Source organism: Phycomyces blakesleeanus (assembly GCF_001638985.1).
Source record: "Phycomyces blakesleeanus NRRL 1555(-) unplaced genomic scaffold PHYBLscaffold_15, whole genome shotgun sequence".
In the NCBI taxonomy this organism is placed as follows: domain Eukaryota; kingdom Fungi; phylum Mucoromycota; class Mucoromycetes; order Mucorales; family Phycomycetaceae; genus Phycomyces; species Phycomyces blakesleeanus.
In genome coordinates, this window is record NW_017265148.1 from 849,384 (window position 1) to 861,058 (window position 11,675).

At 40.0% G+C, this 11,675-nt stretch overlaps 5 protein-coding genes across 5 annotated transcripts in view; 2 read left to right on the forward strand and 3 right to left on the reverse strand.

Annotated features, from left to right (window-relative positions):
* Positions 1-158: 158 nt before the first annotated feature.
* PHYBLDRAFT_88687 (hypothetical protein) lies at positions 159-1,779 on the forward strand (the record flags this gene model as incomplete). Its single annotated transcript, XM_018443696.1, has 4 exons — positions 159-327; positions 452-1,228; positions 1,331-1,467; positions 1,561-1,779. Coding segments are annotated over 4 exons (1,302 nt in total), but the record flags the coding sequence as incomplete, so codon positions are not given.
* Positions 1,780-3,156: 1,377 nt separating this feature from the next.
* On the reverse strand, positions 3,157-4,098 carry PHYBLDRAFT_93318 (hypothetical protein; the record flags this gene model as incomplete). Its single annotated transcript, XM_018443826.1, has 3 exons — positions 3,157-3,240; positions 3,376-3,574; positions 3,716-4,098. Coding segments are annotated over 3 exons (666 nt in total), but the record flags the coding sequence as incomplete, so codon positions are not given.
* Positions 4,099-6,802: 2,704 nt separating this feature from the next.
* PHYBLDRAFT_147466 (hypothetical protein) lies at positions 6,803-8,407 on the reverse strand (the record flags this gene model as incomplete). The annotated part of the gene is made up of 4 exons (XM_018431870.1): positions 6,803-6,956; positions 7,469-7,551; positions 7,637-7,912; positions 8,282-8,407. The coding sequence occupies 4 exons, from the start codon at positions 8,405-8,407 to the stop codon at positions 6,803-6,805; spliced, it is 639 nt and encodes a 212-aa protein (XP_018289756.1).
* A 767-nt stretch (positions 8,408-9,174) lies between these two features.
* Positions 9,175-9,869, forward strand: PHYBLDRAFT_147467 (hypothetical protein; the record flags this gene model as incomplete). The annotated part of the gene is made up of 2 exons (XM_018431871.1): positions 9,175-9,526; positions 9,598-9,869. The coding sequence occupies 2 exons, from the start codon at positions 9,175-9,177 to the stop codon at positions 9,867-9,869; spliced, it is 624 nt and encodes a 207-aa protein (XP_018289757.1).
* Positions 9,870-9,900: 31 nt separating this feature from the next.
* The window catches only part of PHYBLDRAFT_170377 (hypothetical protein), a gene marked incomplete at both ends in the record, with an annotated part of 3,660 nt that continues 1,885 nt past the window's right edge, over positions 9,901-11,675 (reverse strand). Inside the window, 2 exons of the mRNA XM_018436325.1 lie at positions 9,901-10,084; positions 10,333-11,614. Coding sequence (XP_018289758.1) covers positions 9,901-10,084; positions 10,333-11,614 — 1,466 coding nt within the window. The remainder of the gene's footprint in view (positions 10,085-10,332; positions 11,615-11,675) is intronic.

Consider the following 11,675-nt stretch of genomic DNA (forward strand, 5'->3'; position numbering starts at 1 on the left):
TATAAAATAATATATTATCCTTTATGCGGTTGTTTACTGTGGTTTCCATAACAACTGGTCTGATTGTGCTTACCCAAGCATTACCTGCACAGGTGGCCTTTCAAGACCTGACCGGCTCGAATCCCAACCCCCTCCTTGTTTCATCTCTCTCGCGTCAGTTGCAGCAAAATCTAACCATCGAAGGTCTCCTGCGCCATTCCCACAAGCTTCAAAAGATTGCTGACAAGAACCACCACACTAGAGTATTTGGTTCTGGTGGGCATAATGACACATTGAGCTATATTGCTTCATCCGTACTGGAGCAAGGTTACCACACCTGGTTAGAACGTAAGTTGAAAAAATATATATATACCCAGCTCTACAGATCTTTGTTTTTCTTTCTTTAAAAAAAAACATAATAAATAAACAAACAAACAAAACCCAGACTAAAATATTTGTATGTATATTTTAGCCATGGTACTGAATTTTACTCAGACTCTACATCAATCGGCCTCAGTCATCTTCCCTCCTACACCTGAACCTATTTTGAATGTGCGTCTGATGACCTTCACAACAAGCACCCCTGTGAGCGGTGCAACCGGCTCACTTGTGCGCATCGGGGGCCTGGCGTGCGATGAGATTGACCAGGATCTGGGGGGTAAGATTGCACTTGTGCAGCGTGGCGAGTGTACATTTGGAGCAAAGGCATACTGGGCCGGACAGGCAGGTGCTTCTGCTCTGTTGATCTACAACACCGAGCCAGGATCCCTCTCAGGTACGCTGGGACAAGATTACGAATCCGGTGCTCCCACGGGTGGTATTTCACGCGAAGATGGCGAGCGCCTGATCCGTCTGCTCGACGAGCCCTGGCACCCCGATGTTGTACTCACCGTCCGACTGGTCGAGAAGCGTGAGGCACGGCTGACCTACAATGTGATTGCTGAAACCAAAGGCGGTGACAAGTCCAATATCATCGTGATAGGAGCCCATTCGGATAGTGTGGCTGCCGGTCCAGGCATCAATGACAATGGAAGTGGTACAGCAGCCTTGCTCGAATTAGCATACCTTTTCCGCAACGAGAAACCTGTCAATGCTGTCAGATTCTGCTGGTGGACTGCCGAAGAATACGGTCTGCTGGGTGCAAAGCATCACGTAGACAATCTAACCAAAGAGGAACAAAAGGACATTGCTCTCTATCTCAACTTTGATATGATCGGTAGCCCCAACTACTACAATGGCATTTACGATGGTAAGAATTCTTTTGAGCTTCTACTATAAAACCCCTATCCTCTCTCTCTCTCTTTTATTCTTTTTTTCTTGTTCTGATCTGTGTGATACTGTTATTGATTAGGTGATGGTTCCGACAGTCCCATGGCTGGTCCACCTGGTTCTGCTGCAATTGAGAAACTATTCCAGGACTTTTTTGAAAGCAAAGATGAAGCGCACGATCCCTCCGAGTTTGATGGCCGAAGTGACTATGGGCCTTTTGTGGCAAGTATTTACTTTTTTGTAACAAATATACACACAGACACAGACACACAAAATCAGAATGACTCATACACAAGTTTTTATTTTATTTAGGCTGCTGGTATTCCTTCTGGTGGTCTATTTACAGGTGCAGAAGTACCCAAGACAGAAGAGCAAGCAAAGAAGTATGGAGGTGAGGCTGGTGTAGCATACGATTCGTGTTATCATGAATCATGCGATGACATCAACAACCTCAACCATCACGCCTTTTTGCTCCACGCCCGAGGACTTGCTCACGCCCTGGCAGTTTATTCTCAGTCAACTGAATCGATTGATAAGGAAAGACAAGCTCCTTTGGCTCAGAATTCGGTTGATTCCTTTGATCTTGAAAAGATTTGGCCTTCCAACACAAAAAAAGGAACTTTAGCCATGTAAATAATATCAAGCGGATAAACAATAATGGATAATAATAACCGTAATAATACAAAGAAGAGGGAGACTATATTGAGCTTTGCTTACAATAAGGACGAGAAAGGTTTTATGAAGTGGGGAAAGAGAGAAGTAAAGAGAAGGGGTCGTGCAAAAGCATATTCAGTGGTTATATTATAATCCGTTTTTGTGACTGATTTAATGTAAATGAAATGTTGTTCAAAAAATAAAATCTTGTGCAGAAATTACATTTCTTGAGGAAGTATTAGATTGTTTTTTCTTTCTTCATTCTTAAAATCTTCATCTCTCTGGTCTCGGTTTCTAAATAGTGTCTATGTATTCAGTTTTTTTTTCTGTGTGTGTACCATAAACTCGAAACAGCTTACTATTGGACGAATAAAGGATGAATACAAACCTGAGTATAGATGACATTCGGCTTAAAGAAGAGGTCATCTAATATGTAATAGACATCGAATGAATGCTGTATTATCAAAACCAGCACTAATATTTTAATACATCAGAAAGTATGGTGTTGCACATCCCTGCAAAGAAAGAGAGAGAGAGATAATTAATTTAGGCTTATAATACAATATTGTATCTTGCCTACAAGATTTACACCATAGTGACATTACATCTTTTATATCTTAAATTTTTCAGAATCAATTGGAACACTTGACTGCATACCAGGTTTTGATGCATTTCTTTTCGAAGCAGATACCGACACCTTCAAAGGGTTTCGTTACATTAGATTCAGTATCTCTATAATGATGTGTTTGTGGAAACATAGTTAAATGGTATTCATAAGATAAAGTCAAAGCAAACAGAATAAATAAATAAATTATATAGTAGGAACTAACTATATTTCATCTAAGCTTAGTACCTTTTCTAACGATTTAAATAATAGAACTTTAGAGTAAAAATATCAGGAATATAAACTTCCTTAATTAAAACTGTATAAACACCAAATCTAATATTAAATACCCAAAATAATTTGTTGAAAAATAAAAAATAAAACTCGGTGGTTAGCTAAGCCTTGTAACTTTAATCGTTATACTCACTTTGGTTTTCTTTCATCTACGAAGCTTTCCAAAGCTCTGTATACTATATTCTTTGTTTAAGATATCATTTTAAATAAACACAATATTGGGATAATTAATGGAAAAGAGAAAGAAAGAAAGTAATGGGGAATTAAAGAATTTCAGTTGTATCCTTTTAGACTGAAGTATTGTATACAAGAATATATGTATGTATATAAAGATATGTAAAGATGTCTTCTTATTCGAATACAGCCAGACTACGGATAAAGCGATCAACTGCCGTTCTGAACAATTCGTTTGAAATAGTTCCAGGAGCATTAGGAAGAGGCTGGTTATTTACTACAGGAACGCTACCAGTCTGGGTTGTATTGAGTGAAATAGTGCTATCTTCACTAGCTTCTCTATTGGATCCCAAGGCTTGCTGATGCTGTTGCTGCTGAAGCTGTGTAAATCCCTGGGTCACTTCCCAACGAGTATCGTCAAACCGCATAAGTCCATTCTTGACAACAAACTCAACATACAATTGTACATATATCTGCTTCAACACTGCCCGAAGAGATTCTGTGTTTGGATCCGAGTTCATCACAAACTTCAGTCCAGTAGGTGTCTCGTAATAATGCAAGCGATACGTCGAGGTTTTGTAAGAAATAAATCCATCCTGACTAAATGAAAATAAACACAGGCACACACGCACACATACATACATACATGTCGCTAAATAACTCACACCTTTTTATTGTTGTTGTTGTTGTTGTTGTTGTTGTTGTTGTTGTTGTCTATAGTTGTATTTATACAACATTTACCTGGTTGACAGCTTACGGACAAAGTTGCGTAGAGATAGAACCACACCATATACAAGCTTGGCTTCTTCTTCAATCGAAATCATACTTCCAGCTGCTAGTCCACTCTGTTGGGTCCCACGCTGGGTACCTGCTGTGTGAGAAGGAATGCGCTCTTCGCTACGGATGATTGATGAGGAGTTTGGGGTACTACTGTGGTCCGCACTGGAAGATCCTGGACTGGACATTGAGAAACGCGAGGTTGCCAGACCGAGACGGCTAGAGCCTGTCTGACTCTGTCCATTCACACTTCCATTATTAACGACTGACTTGGGTTGATGAGCCCATTTCTGAAAATAGATGCATTGACAATGGCGATCAAAGATGTAAAGATTATAAATTGTCATTGGTGTGTAAATTTATAAATGAACAAAAGATATATAGATATAAATATAGATATATCTCTGTATGTGCCTTTCTTTTCACACTTTGCCTGTCTCTTCCCATTTCATTAAGCACCCATTCGCGCAACTACAAAAAAAAAACGGTGGAACCAAACTGACGTCACAGGAGACTCTGCAAAAAGGTACACTTTTTTCTTTTCTTACAAGATCAAAAGAACAATTGGTTGATAAAGATATTAAAAGTAAAGCCTTGGTATAAGGATTGACTGAATATCCCTATAAAGAGATATGCTCAATATTATGCAGCAACATACCAAGTGCACATATTTGTCTTTGATCATAATATACACGGGCAGATATATCTGGCATTTCATACTTGTGGTCAAAAGGCCTATCAAGATAATTGCAAAGGTTTTATTACAGTGTTTCTACTTGAGATTGAGACGGTGTTACTTTTTCTTTTTTTTTTGGAATAGGGATGTCATGGCGGCAAGAAACATGTTCTATATTGTGCATGAAATTTGGAGTGGCAATAGTAGGCCAGAAATGTTCAGTCCTCGACCAAGAACAACAACAACAACACAAAGCGCCACAATGAATGTGGTTGTTCCTCACTCCGGTGGGCGAACTTAAAGATGCTTACAGGTAAAGAACATTCTAGTCATTTTTACCTTGTCTCAACTAAATTCCCTCTCTATACCAAATTTTCTTTTGTGTCTCAATTCTCTTTTTTTTTGTTTGTCCAAAAATTAAGTTTCATTCGTCCAAAAAAAAACTAACACTGTAATATTCCAGACTTCGAGATTTAATAAAAACTTAATTCACAGTTGTTGTTTGCAGTACGAAATTCTGGTGGTTGAATTGTTCAAGAAAGCTTATATTTAAACATATTTATTGGCTACAATATAAGTGATAAAGATTGTCTAATTCAAGACAATGTAGTGCAAGGCAGAATAAATATTAACTTGTCCAAAAATCCTTTCCATATTCATAATAGGGAGTATTTACCAGTTCTGGATGCTTGACTGTTAGATGTAGTGGTAGTTTAAGCACCATATAATTAGCCAATATCGTAAAAAACTATTGAATACCATTAATGTCTCTTGGTTGAGATGGTTTCTTTCATAACATCAAAATTCATACGTACAATATGCTCGATTAAAGTACCCATAACTATATTATCCCTGGTCAAATTCCCCACAAGTAAGGTAGCTACTCTTACATAAATTAATCATGTTTTTATATGAAGTTTGCCATCAATTGTACATAAAGTTACCTTTTCTGCTATGAGTTCTATCAAGAGAAACGAGCCACACTAAGATTTTACATTTTTCCATGCTTAAATTGTTTACAAAGTCCCTCTTTCCTTGGGCTTTCTAACAGTAAACTCCATATAGGACACCAAAGAAAAAGAGACAGAAATATAAATATGATATCAAAGACATATGAGGGGAATTTTATTATTCAAAGGTTTGTATAAAGGAAATATAAGTTAAATTAAATATAATATAATATAAGATGGTCAAGTTCATGCTACTTCAGTCCAGTCCAGTCGGTTCCAGTCAAGTCCAGTCGGTTTTTTTTTTTGGTCCATTTGATATTTCTTTTGATCTTTTTTTTTTTGTCCGTTTTTTTTCTTCTTCTTTTTGTCCAGTCAATATAATCTAAGAGTGATAGGAGGAGGAGGATTTTGGTATTGAAAAATAATAAAGGGGATAATTTGGACTTTTTGTTTTTTTCTTGTTTTTTTGATTCTTTTTTTGATTTTTTTTTTTGTCCAGTCAATTTCACGGAATAGTAATAAGAGGATGATTTTGATATTGAAAAGAATAAAAAAGATAATTTGGACTTTTTTTTTTTTTTTTTTTTTTGCTTTTTTTTTTGTCCAAACACAGCACACATAATAAAGGGGGATAATTTGGACTTTTTGATTTTTTTTTTTGATTTTTTTTTTAATTTTTTTTGTCCGAACACAGCACACATAGTAAAGGGGATAATTTGGACTTTTTGATTTTGATTTTGATTTTTGATTTTGATTTTTTTTTTTGATTTTTTTTTTACTTCTTTTTTTTTGTCCAGTCAATTTCATGGAATAGTAATAAAAGGATGGGTTTTGATATTGAAAAGTATAAGAGAAGGGGGTTTTGGTATTGCTCTTTTTGCTCTTTCTGTTTTTTTGAGCTTCTTTTTTTGAGCATTTTTTTTTGTTTTTTGTTTTTGATCAAAGACTTCATTTGCTTTGTATGTATATGTGTAAAAAGGGATTTCATACCTTGTCCTAATCCAGAGTCTTGTTCCAGTTCGCAGCTTTGCTTCAATCCAGGTCCAGGTTCCAATGCAGAGTTCTTCCGGTTTGTTCATCTTTTTTCTTGTTTTTTTTTTTTGCTTTTTTTTTTGTTTTTTTTTTTGCTTTTTTTTTTGCTTTTTTTTTTGCTCTTTTTTTTGCTTTTTTTTTTTGCTTTTTTTTTTGCTTTTTTTTTGCTTTTTTTTTTTTTTTTGAGAGAGAGAGGAGGGCTTAGTATATGCCTGTGTAATTTTTGGACAGGACTTAGTATAGGCCTCAGGGTCGGATTTCTTTTGATCCTTTTGGAGTGGAGGACTTAATATGTGCCTGATCATTTCTGATAGGGTTTGGTCTACGCCTCGGTTTTTGGATTTGATCCTTTTGGAGTGGAGGACTTAGTATATGCCCGTTTTATTGCAGGACTTAGTATAGGCCTCGGATTTGGTTTTTGGTTTTTGGTTTTTCTTTTGGAACTTGCTTTTGGAATTTTGCATTGGACCCCTTCTTGGAAATCGACTTGGCCTTGAGACTTGGAGGTACAGCCCAGATTTTGGACTTTGATAGAAATGCGCCTCTACTTTTGTATGTATATATGTATGTATATAAGTGTGTATATGTATGTTTGTATGCCTATGACTATGACTATGTGTATGTGTGTGTGTATGTGTGTGTGTATTTGTGTGTGTGTGTGTGTGTATGTGTGTGTGTGTGTGTGTAAGAAATAAATAGCAAAAATAGAAATTGCGTGTGTTTGTGTGTGTGTGTATATATGTATGTATACTTCTCTACTTGTGTACTTCTCTACTTGTTTATATATATTTATGTGCTAGGACTAGTACTAGAACAGTACTTGGACAGTGCTTGGACAGTGCTTGGACATTTGGACTTGGACTTGGACTTGGACAAGACTTGGAATTGGACTTGAACATATAAGCAAACCGTGGCTTGACCATTTCAGGGATTCTGCTAGTCTATGAGTTTTTACTTGAGATAGAGAGATAATTGTGAATATATTTTTTTCTTTTTTTTTGTATTCTTTTTTGTATCTTTTTTTTGTATCTTTTTTTTTTTGTATTCCTCTTGCTTGACTTGGTTCTTGCTGCTGTCATTCTTGCACAGGATTCAGGCTTCGGAATTGGCCGCATTATTGGAGTTGATAAGGTTGAATATGGCTTAAAAAGATAAAGAAAAAAATGAGTGAGAAAGCGAAAAACGTATTTACATATGAGGCAGGTTTGAATGACCAAAATAACATACCTTAATTGATAGAATTTGTTTTGTAAGTAAAGGAACTTGTCTTGGAATAGGTAACATCATCTGAAGAGACGGGCTCGGGACTGCAAAATGTTCTTTGATGACCGGGCGGAATGGACCTTGATCACCAGTAGGAGGTATGCGAGACCACCGACAGTAAACAACCAAGCTTCTAGCAGAAACAATGTGCCAACTTGCAGCGATGGGGTCAACCGCAAAAGGGTTTGACCACCGAATGGCAGAGGAGCTACCAGATCCTGGCTTACCACACCAAGAACCCTAAATATATACAGGCATACAATGCAATGTACAATATTTTGAGGGGAGAAAAGGTACTACTAGCGTACCGAGCAGCTTTACCTTTTGGTAAAGTCCAACGCTCACAAGCTATCTCTGGTATCCTCTAAAGGGTTGTAGTATTGCGAGCCCTGTCACAGGGCGGCCCTGAGAAGATGAAAAAATATCATATAATTAGTACCGAGACATATTGTGTATAAATAGTACTTATCTTCTGGATAAACGGACTAATGGTTGATATTATCTCTGACAAAGAAATCCAGAGACAAAAACAACCCTCGAAAAATTGCCTTATTGCTTGCTTTGTGGTTCACATTGCTTCTGCCTTGAGCTCTGTTGTTTACTACTGACGGCCTCTACTTGTTCCTGCTGGTGTTCTCGGTCCATAATATAAACCCGGTCATCCCAAATACCTTTTTGCAGTCCTGAGCCAATAGTCTTGAATGATGATGATGAATTTATTCTTGTTGTGCCCATATCCTAGTCGAGACTCTTTGTGTGCTTTTCGGCCAACCCAGCGAGATGGCGAGACTCTAGGTTAGCCTACTTGATTTTAACCTTTTGTACTTGAAGGCTTGAAGACTTGAAGACTTGATTCCATTCTTTTAATGTTTCTCTGTGCTGTTTGTTTTGACTTCCATGTTCAGCTTTGCTTTTCTGATTTTGTTTCGAGAATATTGTTTTGGTACTGGACTGAACTCTCTATGAGTTTCCATGAATACGGCTTGTAAGCACTTGTCTCGACTTGGTTTGGATAGGTTTGTCGAATGTAACCTTGATTCTCCTTCACAACTGAAAGTGTGCGTAAATGCCCTTCGACTCGGGTCTTATTTTCTTGAGTGTACGCATTTCCAGTTGCTAACTGTAATCTGCTTTTTTTTTTGGTGATAATTTCTAGCTCACCCTGCTTGGTCTGGTTCATTTACCAGACCATATTAATCAGAGTCCTCCTCAAATGAGGGTGGCTAGGACTCTGACCACAGGTTTTGCGTGATGCTTGAGATCATCGGCGAATTCCACGCTATCTCTTCAGTGACATTTTTTTGTATGGTCAGTTTATCTTGATTCGACTGACAACGTCACTGATACCTAATCGACCAGTCTTAAAAGCATATCCTTTTGCGCAGATTAATTTTTGGTTTTGCCATCTCAAAATAGCTGCGACTGTCTGGACATGCATTTGTACGCATCATTTGAGTCCAGACACAAGGACTAGTAGCAATCATAATGACTGATATACCGTCATGTCTGTAAGGGAAAACCTCGCAAATCTTGGTAGGAACCCGATGTTCTTGGCTCGTTTTCCCAAAACCTCTTGGGACTATCTACCCCCCGGCAATAGATTTTCCACAATCTATATTTCAGCAAACTCAAAGTCCAAAAAGACTTATCCGAGCCTACCAGTGAGTCTTCGAGAACTCACCAGAAAAAAAAGGAGGGGACTGACGATAGCCTTCCAAGGACCCCAAGAAAGAATCCGGCAAGGAAGCAAAACCCATTCGGCCAGACATGACTACATAATGAACACCGTGCCCCACAGTATTCATTCTCCCTGGCTTAAGCACAAAACTCAAGCTGCAAAGACCCAGAACCCAGGTACAGAACAAGCCGGCAACCTAGCCAACAACGATCCCCAGAATGATACCAGAATGATACCGGAAATCTAGCCAACCAGACCAGACAAGCCAACAGGACCACCGTGGCCCCAAAAACGACCCAGAATCAAGGACTCCGGAAGCCCTACTCGTACAGAAACCACCACTCACAGATCTCGGCCTCAGACCTGAGAGGAAGTCAACAAGAACCCTACGAACAAAAGGTTCAAGCCAACCCTACAGCAGTGCAAGCACCACCCTCGAATGTATACAAACGGCAAATACCAGAGGCAAACAGGATTGAAAACCAGTCTAGTACCACCACAGGTTACACTCATTTGTAGACCTCCACAATCTACCTTCTCTTTATACTGTCTATGCCAAGCCAAGACTCAGAACCAAGCTAACAGGCGGAGCATGGTGTCGATCCCAGAGGGAAACGATAATCCAGTCCTTTGAATTTGAAAGCTGTAGGAACCGAACGTAAAAGAGGCTACCCTTACAGCTTAACCAAGAGACCCAACGTGAATCACCACGCAGATAGTCCCAAGGAAAAGTACTGTGAAAGGTCCGGGAATTCCAGTATCACCATAAAGCTTACCAGAAGCTTCAGGATCAACCTTTCGTTCCGACCGCGTCGGCTTGGCTCCAGGGCCAACCGACCGACAAGATGTCCGCTTGGTGAAGTGTACAGGGCAGCAAAAATTTGTCCAAGTTTTCGGAATCATCAGCTTCGCAGATTCTTTCACTACACCTCAGACCCAATGGGTCAAGGTGAGCTCGGGCACCGCTAACAAACAATCTTACTCCTTGTTGACAGTTGGATCGCCTTTGAATCGGAGCGCATACTTCAATAGGCTCTTTGGATCCTCTTTTCCTCCCTTGCTCGAAGACTTTGCCGGCTTTGACGCAGGATTGCGAGCTGGGAATGGCTGGATCTGAGGTTCTCCAATCTCTTTACCGATGGGTTCGATAACTAGATTGGCCTTCTCATCACCGCCGGAAGTCTTCACTTTCTTGCCGCGAGATGCAGAAGGAAGATCTGACTTGAATTCCTTGATACTCTCCTCCTTTTTGCTGCTGGGTGCAGCAACAGGAACAGAGACCTGGGCAGCTGGGGTAGCAGTTGACCCCTGTGTCTTGGCCTTTTTCTTTGGGGCCTTTCCCTTGTCACAACTGGCTGTTGTAACTGGTTCAGGCACTTTGGAAGCAAGGCTTGACACAAGCTTTGCCCGCTCGGTGCGAAGGCCAAAAAGTGACTTGGGCAGCTGTGAAGGGAGATCACAAGAGGCCGAAGCCACCTTGCTTTCTGGCCCTTCGATTGCGGCCTTTGCTTCCTCAATGGCCTTTTGACTGGCAGGTCGAGGAAGCTTCGAGCTCTTCTCTTTTGGTCGGGGGACCGCCATTGAAGGCTCTTTGCTACCTTTGACCTCGTCGGCACCTACCTTTTGTCTCGGCTTTGGTGCATCGTACTTCTTCAGAGAGGATGGTCCAGATAGCACTATTTTTTCTGTGTCGTCTTCCATCTTGTCGTCTGCAGCCTGTTGCGGTACGCAGGCTGGGAGATCGTTCGTATCACAATCCATGTTTGCAGACTGGGAGACGTACTGCAAATCGGTAACCGTTGGATTGTAGGTGTGGGCCATGAGCTTTTCGCCACAATTAGCATCAAGCACCATCACCTCAGCAACATCATCAATCTCCATGGGAATTTCAACTTCCATGACTTCACTCCAAGCCAGGTCGTCGTCAATTTCCATCGGTGTGGGAAGTCCTGTGGAGAGACATTCACCAAAAAATCCATTGGCCGATTGCCAAGACGATAGAGCGAACGCCTCATTGAGGCCTTCCACTGTCCCAAACTTTGGCTTTGGAACCACGAAGCCAGCATTATCCAAACCCGATGGGGTCTGAATAAACTCTTGCTCAAAGACAAGAATCTCGTCAACTGGCACGTGAACCACGCCGCACTCTGGTTCAGCGACTTCAGCCAATGAGTCGCGATGGGCTTTGTTTTCAGAGTCGTTGAGCTCCTCTTCCAACATCGCGTCAAGAAATCTAGCAGAGAGTCTTGGATTTGCAAAACCCTCTGAGAAAAATCTGTCACAGATGAATCTGAGTCGTACGCTGACCTCAGCTTCATCGCATTT